Source organism: Felis catus, chromosome F2 (assembly GCF_018350175.1).
Source record: "Felis catus isolate Fca126 chromosome F2, F.catus_Fca126_mat1.0, whole genome shotgun sequence".
Classification (NCBI taxonomy): Eukaryota; Metazoa; Chordata; class Mammalia; order Carnivora; family Felidae; genus Felis; species Felis catus.
In genome coordinates this window covers 82,857,986-82,874,906 of record NC_058385.1, presented here as the reverse complement: position 1 = coordinate 82,874,906, position 16,921 = coordinate 82,857,986, and the positions used below count along the sequence as shown (strand labels likewise).

The window sequence follows — 16,921 nt, the reverse complement described above, 5'->3', positions numbered from 1 at the left end:
TGGTGTGACCTTGACTTGGGCTTCCTGACCAGCTCCCACCCCCCCACCCCATAGCTTGGGGCCTTTTTCGCCTGGTGCGCAGGGGCACCCCACTGACCCACCCCACAAGGGCAGGCTACGTCCTGGCACGCCTACGCCAGCTGCTGAGGAGCGGATGGCTTTATTGGAAACCAGGGGTTACAGCAGCTTGCCTGCCCTCCCGGCCTCCAGGGGCCTTGTCTGGAATGGCAGGGGTTGGACCCTTGGTAGCAGGGAGCTCCTCAGGGCCCCGTCGTGGGGGGGGTTCAGGCGCAGACCCGGGCTGGCACTGCCGCGGGAGCCTCAGGCGAACTTGACCAGGCGGCCCAGGGTCTCGGCAGCCTTCGCGCGCACCAGGGGGGCTGGGTCCTTGAGCAGGAGCTGCAGCGCTGGGGGACGGGGAGCCACTATCAGGGTGTCCCGGCCCCGCCCCCTTCCCGGTGCCTGGAGCCTGGGGGGCCAGGACCCCGTGGTGCACCCCCGCCTTGTGCGGGGGGCCACCCGCCCACCGCCCTCCTAAGACAGGCCTCTGCCGGGAGCGCCTGGGAGCCAACGGAAAGATAGTTTTTCCTTTTTTAGTGTTTTTTAAGCTCTTTTGGAACAGTTAAGAAGTTTCCGTGAATTACTAGAGACGATGAGGTCACCAGTGACAGGGGAAAAATCCTTGAAATCCAGGAAAATCACTTAGTCCCCTGGTGCCCACAGGTCAGGGAGGCCCCTTCCAGGCGGCAGGTTGGGGGGGGGCGGGGCCGGGGCGGGGCTCAGCAGCCAACAGGTTGGGGGGGCGGGGCCGGGGCAGGGCGGGGCTCACCTGCCGTGATCTGCTCCAGGTCCACCTGTGGCTGGTGCTCCGGCTCGGCGTGCAGCACCAGGAACCCTGCGGCAAGGGCAGGGCAGGGTCAGGGTAGGGCAGGGGCTCACACAGGTAGAAGGGGACGGTGGGGCAGGGCTCACCCATGAGCATGGGGGCGGCAGCACGGACGTCCTCCCAGCTGCTCTTGAAGTAGAAGAGGCTGGTGGCCGCCAGGCGGCCCAGCAGTTCCGGGAAGTGGTACATCTGCACAGAAGGCCTTCGGTCTCGGTCCCAGGCCCCCGGCCCCCTCCCCGGTACCCAGTGCGCCCCACCCTCACCAGGAGCTTGCAGGTGGCGTTGAGGAACTCCCCGAAGTGCAGGCCCCGGCCCTCCTGTAGGTGCTTCTGGAAGACGGCCGCCAGCTCTTCATGCTGCAGGTTGGGGCCGCACAGGCGCAGGGCGAACCTGCAGGCCTGCAGGGCGTGAACTTGAGTCCCTGACCTGTGAGCGGGGCCCGGCTCGCTCGTCCCCGCCGGTGACTCACGTTGGTCACAGGGGCTTGGGGATCCTGCAGGTGCAGCAGCAGGGGCACCAGCCCAGCAACAACCTGCTCCAGGAAGACGTCTTCACAGCCCCCGTGGCACACCTGGTTGAGGTGCCCGAAGAGGCGGATGGACGCAGAGCGGAGCTCCGTCTTCTCCTGGTGGGGTGGGGTGGGGTGGGGTGGGGTGGGGCGGGGCGGGGCGGGGTGGGAGGGCAGGTGTCAGCCAGCACCGGGCTTTGGGCCCCCTCCCTGGGCCACCCTCCTTGTCCCTGTGGCATGGGCGCCTGGGGACTGACCGAGACAGGCTGGCATGGGGAGCAGCTCCAGGCTGAGACCAGCCCTGAGCTCTAGGGGTGGGGTGGAGGTGGGGGTGCCACGGCCCGCGGGGGCCCGGGGAGCAGGCTCCAGGCCGCCTGGCAGGGGTGGGGGGAGGGGGGAGGCCGACCGGCCTGTCGGAGCCCCTGCACCCTGCCCGGCCTACGCTGTCGAAGAAGGGCCGGATCCGGATGGCAACGTGCAGCAGCACGGAGCGCAGGTCCTGGCGCTTCACCAGCTCCAGGAGCCTTGCCAGGCCCACCATGGCCTCCAGGGCCACCAGGCTGTGAGGGTCGTCCCTGTCGTCCAGCCCGCCGATCATGGCTGTCAGGAGCTGGGGGCCGTGGGCCTGCACCTGGGGGTGCCCCACACTCAGCTGTCACGGGGCCAGGGGGACCCGGCTCCCCACCCCGCAGGCTCGCCCCCACTGTGCTGGTCAGTGGGCCACCTCCCTGAAGGTCCCCGCTGCCCACACGGTGTCTGTCTGGGTCTCCCTGCCCACCGCAGCTCTTCTGTCCCTAAGCCACAGGCAGGGCAGCGGGGGCTGGGGGGGGGGGGAGGGGGGCGGGGGGCGGTGACTGCCCTGCCCACTCACCTTCTCCGGGGAGCTGGAGGCGATGTTGGCCAGGCCTCGCAGCACCAGCCGCCGCACGCTGGCACTGGTGTCCTTCTGCCGCGCCGCCAGGTTGTCCAGCAGCGACTCCAGAAGCATCAGGTCGTTCACCACGTTGCTGTTGAGCAGCTAAAGGCAGAGGTGCTGTGACCACCTGCCACTGACCCTCCCCCACCCCCAGGGCTCGCTCCACCCTGGCCAGTCCGGGCTGCCTCCGCAGCAGCGCCTGCTCCCCGCCACCGGGCAGCTCACATGCACGAGGAGTGGACGTGGCAGAGGCCAACTCAGGGCCTCCCTTGGTTCTCTCCAGTTCCTGACCCCGGCCACACCCCAGCTCCCAATGCCGTGGCCTTTGGGCAAGTCTTGGCATTGTCGGCCACAAGGGGGCATCCAAGGGAGGCTCGGGCCTTGTGGCTGCTGGTGCGTCCCCCCTGAGGGCCCAGCACAGACCGCACAGCCGAGGCCTCCACTGAACAGAGTGGGATTGTCACCAGGCCTGGCCCGGCGGCCTCTGGACCCAGCAGCGCCAAGCGGGAACTGGGCGATGGCCCTGGCTGGGGAGGCCGGTGCCTGCCTGTGTGGAGGGGGCTTCCTTCCCCACCCTCCCAGGCCCTCAGCAGATCGGAACAAGTGACAAGTACCTCGGCCAGGAACGCTGTGGAGGTGACCCTCTGGATCTCATATACACTGCTCTGTGTGCACACGAGCGCCTTCATCACCAGGGGCAGCCGGGGGCCTGCACACTTGGCCATGGCGCTGTGGAAGGAGGCCACACAGCACAGGTGCTGGGACCTCAGGCTGCTCCGAAGCCACCCAAGCCAACGTGGACCCAAGGGGTTGCCCCCACCTCCCAGCCCGCTTGGTCAAGGGCCCCGGCCCTTAAGGCCCTCGCCCCAGGTGCTGAACCCTGAATATCCTCCCTCCCTAGTATCCTAGCCCACCTCACCAGGCCTCCGTAGAGGGGCCTTCCCGCTGCCCCCCACCCCGAGACCGTCAACGTGGCCAGAAGCTCAGAGCTGCGTTGGTGGCCTCTCCGCTTCCACACATGTGCCAGAGGCCCCAAGCTGGGCTCACTGGCTCCCAGGTGCCCCTAAATATCTGCTGTCAGAGAGCCTGGCCTACTGTGCCTCAGTGGTGCTGGAGCCTGTGTGCAGGGGCACGGCCCCCTTACCTGGCTAGCCGGGTGACCCCCTCCTCATGTCCTGCCGAGGTCCTGAGCAGCTGCCAGCCCCCCTCCAGCTCCACACGCCGCACCACGTCCTCATTACCCCCCCGGAGCAGCATAGCCTGCAGAGCATCCACCGCGCAGCTGCGGGACACGCGGGGGTGGGTTTGGGGGGCGGGGTGAGGGCGGCAGAGGCCCCGTGTGTCCCTCTGCTCCGTACCATACGCACAGACCCGTGCTCTTGGGGAGCAGCCTCCCCTCCTCTCTGGTCTCAAGCTGCTGAGACATCTGGCCACCCATCCCCCACGATGGGCAGCGTCCCCAAGACCCTCTGGAAGCAGGCAGGGCCCTCCGGCACTTTTAGGGTAACAACCAACAGCTTTTGTCCCTTGCTTTAAAGACCTTCATTAATTAAACTAAGACAAGAAGAAAAAGAAAACAAAATCGTTAACAAAAATGAACCCAAAAGACAGATCGGCGTCTGACTCTTCTTGCCTGGGCAGCACGGAGCCTTCGGATGAGTGCCTGGGAAACCCAGTGTCAGTAGGCAGGGAGGAGCAGGGTCTCCAAAGGCCTGGGGCTGTGGCTGCACCACAGACGTGTCTGGCCTCAGACATGCCTGACACCCTGAGAATCAGGCTCTGTTCCTGCACCTAAGTCCCCTGCTTTCGCGTGCGCACAGCCACACCCACCCTGGGACACCCCGGAGCCCAAGGAGGGGACCACAGATGGGGCTCTGTGCCAGTGAGGAAGGGCCTCCCACCTGGGAGCCAGGATGTGCCCGGCTCCCTCTAGAAACTCGGCCAGGGGTGGGCTGGGCCGGGCTGAGCCTGCTGCTGTGCCTGCCCCCACAGCCCTGCAGGCACTTGGCTCTCCTGTCTCCCCGGTTGGTGGGGGCTGCGCCCACGGGGCCCAGCTGGGGCACGCGGGGCTGGCGGCGGGCAGGCCGCAGGGGCACGGCCCATGGTCCCGGGTCGGGGGTGGGGGGTTGGGGGGTGGGGAGCAGCATGGGTCTGGCACCCGGGAGAACCTCACACCAAAGCCCGAGGCCCGAAGAGAGCTCGTCGGGGCTCTCGGAACCCCACGTGGGGAGCCTCGGGGCCATAGCAGCCCCGGCCCGGTGTTGACCTCGCCCCTGCGAGTGGCCACCTCTCACTCCAGGCCTCACACCGGCCTGCAGATGCGTGTGGCCCCGCACCGCCGGCCCTGGGAGCTCCCGGCCCAGGGTGGACGCTTGACCTGACACGGCCAGCAACCGAGGTAGGGGCATCCACCAGGTGGCCTGCCTTTGACCAAGACGGCTCATTTAGGGCGATTTTTGGCTACGGCCAATCTAAAGTGGGGAGATGCAGGTTTGGCTGAGAAGGCACCTCCCTGGCTCGTCCACCCCGCTGCCTGGAGCTCTTACGGATGCGGCCCATACCGTGGCCTGACGGGCCTCCTCTACCTGCGCCTGGCTCCGCGCACGTCTCAGCTCAGGGGGTGGCAGCCCAGGGCCCCCGCTGAGGGCTCGCGAGCCGTGGCGTGCAGTCCCGGCGGTGTCTGCCAGCGCATTCGCATTTTCTGCTCGGTCTGCGCAGAGCCGGGTGGGCTCCGGGCTCCGGCACGCGGCCCCTCCCAGAGCGCCAGGCCCGGGTGCTCCTGTGGCGGCGGTGGCGGCGGGGCGGGGCGTACTGACGCTGCCCCCGTCTGTCCCCACCACGGGGCACGGGGCCCGTCCGGCCCCACGTGCCTGGAACGGGTGGGGAGGTCTGCAGGCCCTGGGGTATCAGCTTCCTCCCTTTGCCCCGTGGCCCCGGGGCCGTCGATTGGGCTCCGAAGTGCCACTGTGGTGGGCCCAGGGACGACCCCAGGGACCGACGCCCGAGCTGTTGAGGCCTTCCACCCACCACCTCCCTCAAGCAGCTCCACCCTGCCTGTCCCGCTCTCCCGCCCCAGGGCCCACTTGGCAGACCACCAGGGCCCGCACCCCCGAAAAGAGCAGAGAGGGAAGGTGCCTGCACAGGCCAGTGGTGGAGGGGCTGGTGCTGAGCCCTCCCCGCGGGGCTGGGGATCTGACCCCTGTAGGGGGCCCTGGGGAGAGGCGGTGAGGCCACTGCACGCTTTCTGCCGGAAGAAGCGGCTCTGGTGCAGAAGGAGCAGGGACCCAGGGCCGAGCACCGAGGCTGCAGACACGGGGGTGGAGGTGGGGGCTCAGCCCAGGCCCCACGTGCACCCCGAATACTCCCCGTAGCCCCACCTCCCGAAAGGCGGTGCTGCTCTGGGCCCACCGGAGTGTCCCCACACAGCCCCTGCGGGCCACCCTGAGGACGGCACCACCCCACAGACTTGGGGCCGCCTCTCCCACGGTGCCTGTCCCAGACACGGCCCGAGGAAACCGCACCGCCAGGGTGGACAGTGTAGCCTGGAACATCATCCCTGGGGCGGGGGGCGGCGGGGGGCGGCGGGGGGGGGGTCCCAGCTCCCCAGGCACACACTAGCTCCTGAGTCCGAGTTGGGGCCCCAGTGTGGTGCCCGCCCTTCCCATCCCGTACGCCCCCGCCAGGACGCCAGGCACGCAGTGGTGCTGCGGCGGCAGAGGAGGAGCCGGTTACCTGCAGGGCTCGAGGCTCCTGGGGGCCACGGCCGAGCCCACGCTCCTCCTCTCCTTGGCCTGCAGGCTCCGGGGCAGCAGGACGCCCAGGGTGCAGCTGACCCGCAGCAGGAGCGCGGCAAACAGCTGCGGGTACAGCTCGAGCACCGCGGGCCCAGACTCCAGGGCGCTCAGGACCTCGTGCAGGGCACACGTGGCCTGCGGACAGGGGCCGCTTCAGGCTCAGCCCTCCCGCCGGAGCCCTTTCTAACGGGGCTGGCGACGGTGAAGGCTGGACTCTGCACCCCAGAACCACACCAGCCCGAAGCCCCCGCCGGGCTGAGAGGTCTCGGTCCTGGGGCGGGCGGGGGGGGGGGGAGCGGGAGGCCCCCGGGGCAGGAGGCAGGCACGGGGGCAGCGTGACCCCCTTGGGGACAGGCCTCCGACCATCTGCCCTTGCTTCCATAGCGGGAGGAGGAGGAAATTCTCACAGCTGCTTTTACTGCTGGAAATGTTGCCAAGCCAGGCTTGCTTTTTTCCGCAGGATGAAACGGAGCGGTTTCCCTTGGGGACCAACACCTGTGGGGCCTTTACGAGCCTGGGCTCCGAGCTGGCCTGGCTCCGGCGCCCCCATTAGCTGCCAGGTGCCTGAGGGGTGGCACCCAGGCCCCCTGTGGGGTCCTCCTCCCGCCAGGGGCAGCGCGGCCCCTCGCCCGGCCCCCTCACCACGCAGGGAGCAGGCAGAAGGGGGCAGTGCGCATCAGCCCCGGGGCCCCACTCACCGCAAGGGGCAGCAGCGTGGCCTCGCGGCCAGGGGAGCTGCTTAGCAGGAAGGCCCGGGTCTCCTTGAACGGGACGTCCCTGCTCATCTTCTCCAGGAGCAGCCCCAGGACCTGTGCGGTGAGGCTGGGCTCCAGGGCCAGCGCCCGCCACAGGGTGCAGGTGTGGCTGCCGCAGGGCAGAAGGACAGTCACCTCCAGGCCACCGCCGGCTCGGCTCCACACCCCAGATGCACCCACAAGACTCCAAGGGCTCCGCTCCAGGCAGGCGGTGCCCTGACCTCGCATCCAAACGAACCCACCCCGTCCCCCGACCCCGGTGAGCAGCACTGGCAATAAAGGGCAGGGAGAAAAGTCTCGGCCCGAACAGAGGCCCTGAAGTCCCCTGGGAGCTGCCAGAAGCAAACAGGAGGCTTTCCTGCAGGAGACAGCCTCATTCGGCCTCGGGGGCGAGGCCCCGCAGAAGCTACAGCTCTTAATACGCTTACAGACCGAAACGACAGACCTCAAGCACCGAATGGGAACCGGAAACTCCAAAACTCGATAAGCAACTTTTAAAATTTACTTGGAGAGAGAGCAGGGCAGAGGGGCAGACAGAACCCCCAGCAGGCTCTGCAGCGTCAGCAGAGCCCAACGCGAGACTCGAACTCACAAACCGTGAGTTCACGACCTGAGCCAAAACCAAGAGTCGGTCACTTAACCCACGGAGGCCCCCCCCTCCGCCCTGAGGTGCCCCTCGATAAGCAACTCTGAAAGAGAACCCACGGCCCTTCGGACACGACACACGGGACGCTGCGCCCTGCAGAGGCAACTGGCGCCAGCCTGGGCAGAGCAGGGGTGACGTGGGACAAGTGGAAGGTCACGGGAAGAAGTCACCTGAAGTCAGCACAAGAAAGACCACAGTGGAAATTCAGAGACCAGAACCAGAGACGTGAGGGGTGGGGTGACAGGCTGTCCCAGAAGCACAGGGTGGAGAGAGGATCTGAAAAGACAAGGGCTGGCAAGGGTTCAGAACGCACGAGGATGAAGGAAAGCAGGCCGCGGGCCCCTGCCGGCAGCAGGCAGGACACCAGTGACAAGTGCCCGGCCCGTGCGCAGCGGAGAAAAGCCGGCGGGCTCCCTTCAGAACGACAGCACTAGTGAGTCCCGTGGGAGCCAGAGAACAGCCACGTGCCCCCTCCCGGCACGGGAGACCGGCCCAACCCAAACGCCGACCCTACCGAAGTAATATCCCCGGAGGGCGGCCGGAGGAACGTGTCTTCCGATGGCCAGTAAAGAGCTCGCCCCCCGCAGTCTGGAGGACCTAGTTCAGGTGAAGGAAAGCGAGGGGCCAAGATGCCACCAGGAGAGAGGGACACCGGGGAGGCACGGGGCTTCGCCACTGGGCAGCCCCGTCCACCTGCATCCAGGGCGGGGCACGGCACGCTTCCGACACAGACACCAACGCGGAGGCGAACGGGTGTGCCACGTTCCGAGAATACTTCGCGTGTGGGCAAATTTTAATCCCGTGTGATTTTCACACATCATGAAATACTCTTTAAAAAATTTTTTTTCTAACCGTTTGTAAGTTTAAAACTCATTCTTGGCTCGCCAGCCGTACAAAAACGGGCGGCGGGTCACATTTGGCCCCCTGCCCCAGGACCGTCCGGCTCCTGGACGCGGCCGGCGTGTCGCCCACGGCTGCAGCGCAGCATGACGACGAGCAGCGGCACGTGCGCCGCGAAGACAGCGCGCTACCCCGAGGAAGCCAGGAGAAGATTCCGTACGATTCTGCTCACACTGATTCTGCTTGAGTTCAAGATCAGGCAAAACGCCTGTCTGACGATAGCAGTCAGACAGCGGCGACCTTCGGGTTTCGAGAAGGGCCGGGCGGGAGCCGCCTGGGGGATGGCCGCCTGCAGGCACGGGACGCTGCAGCCAGTGGTGTGGACACTGTGTGCTCTTAGCGAGAAGCAGGTGGCAGGTGCGTGAGCAGACCCAGCAGGGGCACTGACGGCGGGCCACACGCGACCCTACCCTGTCCTGTAAGTGAGGACGTGCGGGGGGGGGGGGGGGCGGCAAAGGCCCGGGCTGCCCGAAGGGAGGCAGTCGTGAGCCAGGCTCTGCGCACACGGGGTCACTCTCAGGGCAACCACTAGAACAGACAACTTCCAAACTAATTCAGGAGAAGACCAATCTATAAAAAGAGCCCGTCGGCCACAAGACACAAGAAAGGCGATCAGGACAGAAGAGGAGCGGCAAAGAGGGGTCCCCGCTGAGGCTGCCGTCCCGTCCCACCGCGTCGGTGGGGAGATGCAGCCACTTACGCTGGAAGGACAGATGGACGAGGAAAGGTTGGCGGGGACGGGATGGAAATGTAGAAGGCACTCCCGGGGAGGAGGGGCCGTGACCGTGCGCTCACCCCCGCCCAGCGGCACACCCCCAGAGCGGACACGCGTCAGGGAGAACGGCGGCGCCCGACGGCGGGCAGACGGTACCAACCGCGCCGGGGTCCGAGACCACTCCCAGCCCTGCGCACAGCAAAGGCAGGACCAGGGCGTGGTCCTCGGCCGGGAGAGACGCTCTCCTGTGAGGCTCGTGGGCGGAAACTCGGGAGCTGGGGGTGTGAGTGGGGGTGCACGGGGTGGGGGGCTGGGGATGGCGACAGGCGCCCTGCAGACGAGAAGCGGGGACAGAGAACGCGGGAAGGGGCCAGGGGTGCCGGGGCGCCACGCGGGGCAGACGGGACCCTCGAGTGCCGAGTCTGGGCTGACCTCGGCTTGCGGCCCAGGCGGCCGGGACCCCATCCACCCCAAAGGCCGGCAGGCGCAGGGTACCTGTCAAAGGGCAGGGGGCTGCCCAAGAGGCTGGACACCACGGCCGCGCAGTGCTGGGACGCTAGGAGGTACACGCTGTGCTGTGCGGCCTGCAGGACGTGCTCCTCTCGGGTCTCCTGCAGCTTTGAGCGCAGAACACTCACGATCTCGGGCACCTGTGGGGCGGGGGCGCGGGGGGGTCAGGCCCTGGGCACACCCACCCCAGGAGGCGTTCCAGCACCATCAGAGCCGCCAGCTGTGAGCCCCCCAGCCAGGGTCACGGGAGGCGGGAGTCCCACGGGATCACCGCCGGCCACCACGGAGAGAGATGCCACGTCCCGGTGCGGGTACCCAGATTCCACGTGGGAGGCCACCAGAGCGGAGCGCGTGCCAGGGTGCACACGGGCAGCGTTCGCGTGACACACGGAGCGCGGAGGCCGGCAGCTGCGATGGCCCCGCACGCCCCCACGTGGGGACGCAAGCCCCGGGCCTCTGGAGGCAGCGCGCGGCCGCCCTCGCCCAGCAAAGGCAAGGTAAGCGGTGGGCTGCGACAGCGAGGACCAGGAAGGGGACGCTCGTTCTTGGACCGCGGCTGGCAGGCCGCTGTCATCCCAGAAGCGAGAGGGGCCATCCGGTGCAAGAAGGGGCAGCCAGAGCACAGCCCAGGCCCCGACGTGGCAAGCGGGCCCTCTTCTGGGCACGGGCTTGTCACTGCGGGTGCCCAGGGCTCTTGGGAAAGGGGTGCCAGGCCCCACCACGGGGATCGCCTACTGCCCCGGCTGCACAGCGGGAAGACACCACAGTCCAAGACGACAGCAGACAGACGGCGGCAGGGACACAGTCCCTGGACAGGGACAGCCAGCCGACTGTGGACTCGGCCACCTCCCAGGTGCCTGGGCGGAGCCGGCCGAGGAGCCCACCCGACGGCCGGGCAGCAGGAGGAGCAGGGAGGTACAGGTCTTGGCTCCGACCTGGGACCTTCCAGGCCAGGCCCACGCCTGCTCGTGTGGTAGAGTCTTGCAAGCGTGCGGGGCACAAGAGGTGCGCAACTCGGATGTTAGGAAACGTGGGAGGCCACGTGCCTGGAGTGGGGCAGGCCAGCGGTCCCTACCCGGCCATGGGGACCGGTGTCCTTACCACCGTTTCTCGAAAGGCTTGTCACCACGATGACACTCGCTTCACAACTGTGGGTGCAGCAAGTGGATCCTGCTCCCAATGCCCGCCCTCTCCCCCCCCCACCCCTCCCCCCCCAGCTGCCGGGGTAGAGAGTGTCCCTAACCCCGGCCCCAGGGCTCTGGCAGGAAGGAGGTGTTTTCCACACCGGCTGGGCCGGGGCCTGGCTCCCACCGACGCAGGAACATCTGTGGGCCCTTCCGTCCGAGTTCACTGCTGAAGCGGCCAAGGCCAGCGGCGCTCCCCCTTCCCCTGGGCTCCCGGCCTGGACACACGCCTCGCTCGTGCACGTAACGTTCCCGCCCTCCGGCACTAACGTAACCGTGGATCTTCGCCACGTGCGTCCGTCCCAGGGCGGGTTTTCGAGCCGGACCGTGGCGGCTTCTCCTCCTTCCTTCACTTCGCTGCCTCCTCTCCGGGATGTTGGCTCTTTCCCCGACTTGTCTCCTCAGAGGTGTTTCTAATCGTCTCCGTGGGTTTATCTGTCCTCTCTAGCGTTTTCCTTGCTCTTGCGGATTTTCTTCGGCGGCCGGAACCCACTGGGGCGCGTGAACGGCTCCGATCCGTGCGACTCGTGAGCCTGGCAGCAGGCCCCGGGGCTCGGCCGCGGGGGGCCCGCGGGCCGGGGTCTGTGCCGGTGAGCCGGCTCCGTCCGGTCTCAGCCGGGGGTCTGCCTTCCGACGGCCCGTGCGCCCTCCACCTTCCGGGCAGCTCCAGGGCTCACCTTCACCGGCCCTGCGCCCGTGCCCCAGGCTGGCGTCCGCCCCTCACGGCGCGGTCTCCCGCCGTGCACTCTCTTCACGGCTCCGCCGAGCCAGGACGCGCCACGCGGTCCAGCCCTCGGCGGGCTCTCGTACAGACACAGGGTCGTGCCGCGCGAGGACACTGCCATCACCCCAGAGAAGCTGCGTGTGCGTTAACCACCCGGCCCCGGCCCCTGACCCCCTCCCGGCCCTGCGGACTCACACACTAGGTGGCCTCCGGTGGCTGCTGTCTTTCATGGGGCACGACGTTTTCAAGGCTCATCCACGCGGAGCGGGTTTCATACTTCACTCCTCCGGGTTGCCGAGTAGCACTTCAGCGTACGGGTGGGATGTGTTTTATTTACGTTTATTAACCGACAGACATTCAGGTTCCTTCATCTGGCCATTAAGCACGACGCTGCCGTGAGCGTCTACGTGCCAGTGTTCGCGGGGACGTCTGTCTCCACGTCTCTCGGGCACGCGCCTGAGCCGGGGGCCGCCGGGCCGGAGCTGCCGGGAGGCCTCCACAGCAGCAGCCCCGTTTCGTTTGCAGAGGGTCTCCTCTCACCTGTTCCCCTTGGCTTCGCCAGCACACGTCCCTCCAACCCAGAGAAGGCCGTTCTCCTCCCTCCCGAGACGACCCAGGTCAGGAGCCGGCGCCCTCCCGTCTTGCCCTCTGCGCTCACGCTACGACACGCTCTGTTTCACCGTCGCTGCTCGCTGGGGCCAGGGGCCCTCGATCCGGTCACGCCGCCCGCCAAGACCACGTTTTCTGATTCCGTGTCGGAGACATTCAACAGTGTCCTGGTGTCCCGAAGAGGGCCCCCTGCCAAGGCCTCTCAGGGCAGGGAGGAAAGTGGTGGCCCGCGTGACCTCCGCGGGTGCAGGATGCGAGCGTGCCCGTCACGCGGAAGACGGAGGTGCGTGTCACAGACGCGCTGAAGCACGAGCCCGGCCGTCAGCGGTCCCGCTCCGCGGGGCGAGGGGGGTGCGTGTCGTGTCTGTGGGCCGAAGCTGGGAAGGGTACCGCGCAGGCGGCAGCACCCTGAGCCCCCGCCGGCTGGTGCGGCACGCCGGGCCCATGAAAGGAGCCTTCCTCTGGCGGGAACGGGGGCTCCAAAAAAACAAACCAGGCGGAAGCTTCATGACAACGGATTTGGTGGTGATTTCTTGGCCATGACACCCAAGGAACAGGCAAAGAAGGCAAAAACCTAGGCCTGCGTCGGATCGAAAACCTTTTGTGCGTGAGGAGCACCTGGCAACTCCTGATCTCAGGGCCTAGGTTCAACGCACCCCCCCACCCCCCGCCCCAGGCATGGAGCCTTTTACAAAACGACGACTTTTAGGTGTCCGAGGACACAATCGAGGGCTACAGAATGGGAAAACACTCCCGGGTCACACACCCGATACTGTGCCGGTGGCCAGGCCATACAGAGAACCGCACAGCCAACAACAACAGACCAAACAACGTCATCTCAAAATGGCCGAAGGTCACAGACAGGTCTCCCAGAAGACAGACAAATGGCCAAGTGCATCGTCAGCAATCCTGAGGGAAATGAAGTCAAAACCACTCTGAGGTGCCACCTCACGCCCAGCAGGAGGGCTGCGACCAATAAAACAAAAAACAAGTGTGGGTGAGGATGCGGGGAAAGGGAGCCCTCTGCACGGCTGGCGGGAACGCGAACCGGTGCAGCCGCCGTGGGAACAGAGGAGGCTCCTCCAAACGTTCAAAGAGGCCTGAACGACCCAGCGCCCCCGCCGTGGGCAATTCACCCAAGGGCCAGCCGTCCGCACACCCGTTACAGCCGCACTCACAGCCGGATGGACACACGGAGTGCGGCCCGTGTACCCACGCACCAGGAACACCAGCGGCCCCGGCCTCCGAACTGGCCCGTCCCCTCCACGTGCATGGGGCCTCCGGGGCCCCTTTCTACCACTCAGGTCCAAGCGGGGGGGCCCCGCTGAGTGCAGAATAAAATCCAAGCCTTCCCCCAGCAAACCCTACCGTGGCCGTGCCCTCCCGTCACACCTGCGGCCCGTTGACAAGTGTCTCCTGAGGGGACACTCTCTCTCTCCAGGGGTCACCACGTACAGCTCTCCTGCCACGTGGCCCTTTCTGATGCTCTTCCACCTTCTCCATCAGCAAACTCCTGTTCGTCCCTCCCTGAGAAGGTACTGGTGACATACACATGTCCGTGTGCCCACGTGTGCGTGCGTATCTCTGACAGAGAACTCGTATCCGGAATATATAAAGTACTGGCACAAATCAACAGGAGAAACACAGACAACCCAGAAAAAAAATGGGCAAGACACGGGCGTCTCCAGCTGCGCACGGCACACGCGTACAAAAGCGTTCAGCTTCACAAGCCACCAGAGAAACGCGAGTCCCGCTCAACATGGAGCCGCCACTCACCCCCAGGACGACGCGGACCGGTGCCGGCAACGGCGCGGCCTCTCCCGGCGTGTCCCCGACAGAAACACACCCTCGGCAACGCCCACGGCAACGCGGCCCCTCCTGGGAACTGCACGCGTGCCCCCTGAGGCGGCAGCCAGGCTGTGCGCAGGCGCGGGCGACGGTGTGCGTGACCTCACGCCGGCAGGGGAGGCACACGAGGGCACGAAGGGTGCGAGTCCGTCTCTACGGGGTACGAACCAGCCGGTGCTCCGCACTGCAGGGAGGCAGGGGCAGCCTGCGGGGTGTCGGCTTGGGGGACCAAGGACTCCGGAGAGGGCGGACGCCTGTGCGTGCACATCCGTGGGGACCCCCAGGACAAGTCCGTGCTCTGGTGGGACGCTCCACTTCCAGAGGGAGCCTCAACCCCCTCCCGGCCAACAGGTCCGCCTCTCGGGGATCCACAGGGCGGGCGTTGTAGCAGCCACCCGACCCCTGGAGCCCGCCTCGCACCCGCGGGGACCCGAGCGCGGAACGTGCGTGTCAGCTGTCACTGCACACGCGCTGACGCAGGGCCGCTGCTGACGCACGACTGGGAACAACTACGCAGACGGCCACCTGAGCTCCCAAGGGCACACAGAGGTGACAGGGTGAACGGGAAGGCCACAAGGAGCAGGCGGCACGTGAGCGCCCCGGGCAGGGCCCCCGTGGGCCAGCCAGCTGTGGGACTCTCCGAAGGGCCCGGAGCAGAGGGCCCAGCCAGTGCCCACCCGCCGTGGGGCTCCGCGCCCCCCGCATTTTCCTGCCCCTTCCCCTTCCTTTTTCCGGGCCCCAGCCCGGCCCCTCCCCTCCCTGCCCCACCCCGCCCCCCTCACCTTCTCCTGGAGCATGCTCCCTCGCTCCCTCAGCAGGCAGTTGACCATGATGGTAGCCGCCCTCGAACAGTTCTTGTCCGGGTCTCCCAGACTCTCAAACAAGGTCAGCAGGAGGCTGATGAGTTGCTCTGGCGGGAGGCGCTTGGCAATAATCTAGGACGACGGCTGTGTCAGAAGAACTGAGCCGGTGGGGACACAGACCCAGCATCCCGGGGTCGGGGGCTGCCGGGTGCCTCCTCCAGCCGCCCTCGCCCCCTCGTGGGTGCGGGGGCGAGGTGGCGGCTCACGCACAGGAGGCACGCCGGGGCCGAAGCCTGGCCCTGCCGGGACACGGGGTGCCTCAAGGACCCGCCTGACCCAGGCCCCTGGAAGGCAGTCTGGGGGCGGCTGCCCTCCTGACCCGTGGGGTGGCCTGCAGGTGTCCAGACTGCAGGCTCAAGGGTGGGGGGTGGCACATCCACCCTGACTGAGCAGCCCAGCCACGGACCGGAGCCCCCTCCTCGTCTGGTCAGCACAGCAGAGCGAGCCACTCATTAAAGCAGACAGCACACAGAATGGAAGGGACACAAAACCACAGACGGCAGCCGCGCCACGTCTGGCCCCAGCCGCACACCTCCCACTCCGCCCGGAGTCCCCCAGGGCTGCGTCTTTCTTTTCCTCCCGCGGAGTCCTCCCTCCCCACCCAGGAAGGGCCCCGTTCACCCCCTCCCTTCCTTCCTTCCGCAGGAGAGCACGCCGCCTCGGGACCCGAGGGCCAGGTCCAGACACCAGATGGAGTAGGAGTGCCGTCCCGGCGTGGGGGCTCACGGCGCAGGCTGGGGCAGCTTCCTCGGCTCTCTGGAGCCGGCAGCTGAGCTCCTGACGCCCCTGCTGCTGGGCCTCGGAGGGCTGACCCCAGGAAGGTGGAAGCAGGGCCAGCCCGCTGGCCCCGTGGCACACCCACCCGGCGCCCTGCAGAGCCCGTGGCGTGCTCGGAGCTGGCTGCTGTGACGGCGCCACCCCGGCGGGTACCTGGGCTATGCCGTGGCAGGTGTGGAAGAGGACGGCGGGGTCGGGGTGCACGAGGCCTTCTTTGAGGGCGAGGAGCTGCTCGGCCACATCATCCCGGTAGTCACGGGAGAAGCCTTCAGAGGCAAGGCAGAGGGAGGCCGGGCAGGTGCTTCCCTGGCCCCCAAGGCCCAGGCTCCACCCCTCCTCCCTCCAGCAGCTCTGTCCAGCCAGGGGCTCACCCTCATAGCCCAGCTGGAGGTACAGCAGGGCGTGGACGCAGCTCACAGCCTCCTGGCGGGTGGCAGGCCACAAGTCCGCGCACCGTGGGGAGAAGAGGCCAATGAGGAGGCCCAGGTTGTGGAAGGGCACCAGGGCCTGGAGAGGCAGAAGGAGGGGGCCCTCGTGCAACACTGGGGGGGACAGAGAGGGGGGCCAGGCCCCCCAAGATGCCAGGAGTGGGCAGGTGTCCCTGCACCAGCTGGACCCAGGCACAGGCAGGGGTGTGACCAGTACAGCTCCTCGATGAGCTGCTCCCCTGCCAGGACCCCTAAGAGGAGGAGGGTCCGGTAGCAGGTGTGTGCAGGCAGAGGGGCGATCAGGAGATAAAGAGGGAGTCCCCACGGGCAGCAGAGGGGGGCAGGGCTCTGCTGATCCTGGCCAGGAGGTGTGGGACGTTCCCTCCCCTGGAACACAGGTCCCGTCAGGTGAAGGGCTGCGTGAGATCTCCTTTCGCCCTAGCGGGGTCCCGGGCCCATCTTCCGGGGCCTAGTCTTCCTGGCCAGATACAGAGCCCTGCCTGCCCCACGCTGAACAAACGGCCTCGCAACATCAGTTGCACACCCCTCGGTCTCCTGCCTCCACCTGCCCCCATCGGCCCGCCACGCATGAGGCCTCCTGGGGAAGCGCCCGCACCCTGTCCGTGCACAGGTGCCTTTAAGGGAGAGTCAGGCTCCGCTGTTCTGAGGGCTCGGCTGAAGGCCCTCACCCCAGCCGTAGGCTGCAGGGAGGACCTTGGGGGCTAGCCACCGTTCCTCCCAGCGAGACCAGACATCTGTCACCTCACACACAAAGGTGAACTCTACTTAGACTGGGCTTATGTGAAAAGCAGGCCAGGAAAGAATTTGTGGGAAAAGGCCGCCTAAGCTCGCTCAGAA

General features: G+C 67.2%; 1 protein-coding gene across 13 annotated transcripts in view; it reads right to left on the bottom strand.

Moving 5' to 3' along the window:
• Positions 1–141: 141 nt before the first annotated feature.
• The window catches only part of MROH1 (maestro heat like repeat family member 1), a 63,761-nt gene continuing 46,981 nt past the window's right edge, over positions 142–16,921 (bottom strand). For 9 of the 13 annotated variants that reach the window (XM_023248544.2, XM_023248543.2, XM_019823256.3 and 6 more), the window contains 15 exons: positions 16,007–16,142; positions 15,789–15,901; positions 14,778–14,930; positions 9,616–9,770; positions 6,803–6,968; positions 6,043–6,239; positions 3,455–3,592; positions 2,925–3,039; positions 2,266–2,412; positions 1,837–2,025; positions 1,356–1,511; positions 1,150–1,284; positions 973–1,075; positions 830–895; positions 142–425 (listed from right to left, as the gene is read on the bottom strand). In XM_023248544.2, the coding sequence (XP_023104312.1) occupies positions 322–425; positions 830–895; positions 973–1,075; positions 1,150–1,284; positions 1,356–1,511; positions 1,837–2,025; positions 2,266–2,412; positions 2,925–3,039; positions 3,455–3,592; positions 6,043–6,239; positions 6,803–6,968; positions 9,616–9,770; positions 14,778–14,930; positions 15,789–15,901; positions 16,007–16,142 (2,073 nt within the window). In that variant the 3' untranslated portion in view covers positions 142–321. Of the gene's footprint in view, positions 426–829; positions 896–972; positions 1,076–1,149; positions 1,285–1,355; positions 1,512–1,836; positions 2,026–2,265; positions 2,413–2,924; positions 3,040–3,449; positions 5,614–6,042; positions 6,240–6,802; positions 6,969–9,615; positions 9,771–14,777; positions 14,931–15,788; positions 15,902–16,006; positions 16,143–16,921 lie in introns of those variants that run through there. The other 4 variants (XM_011291514.4, XM_019823260.3, XM_011291518.3 and 1 more) reach the window with 3 other exon arrangements.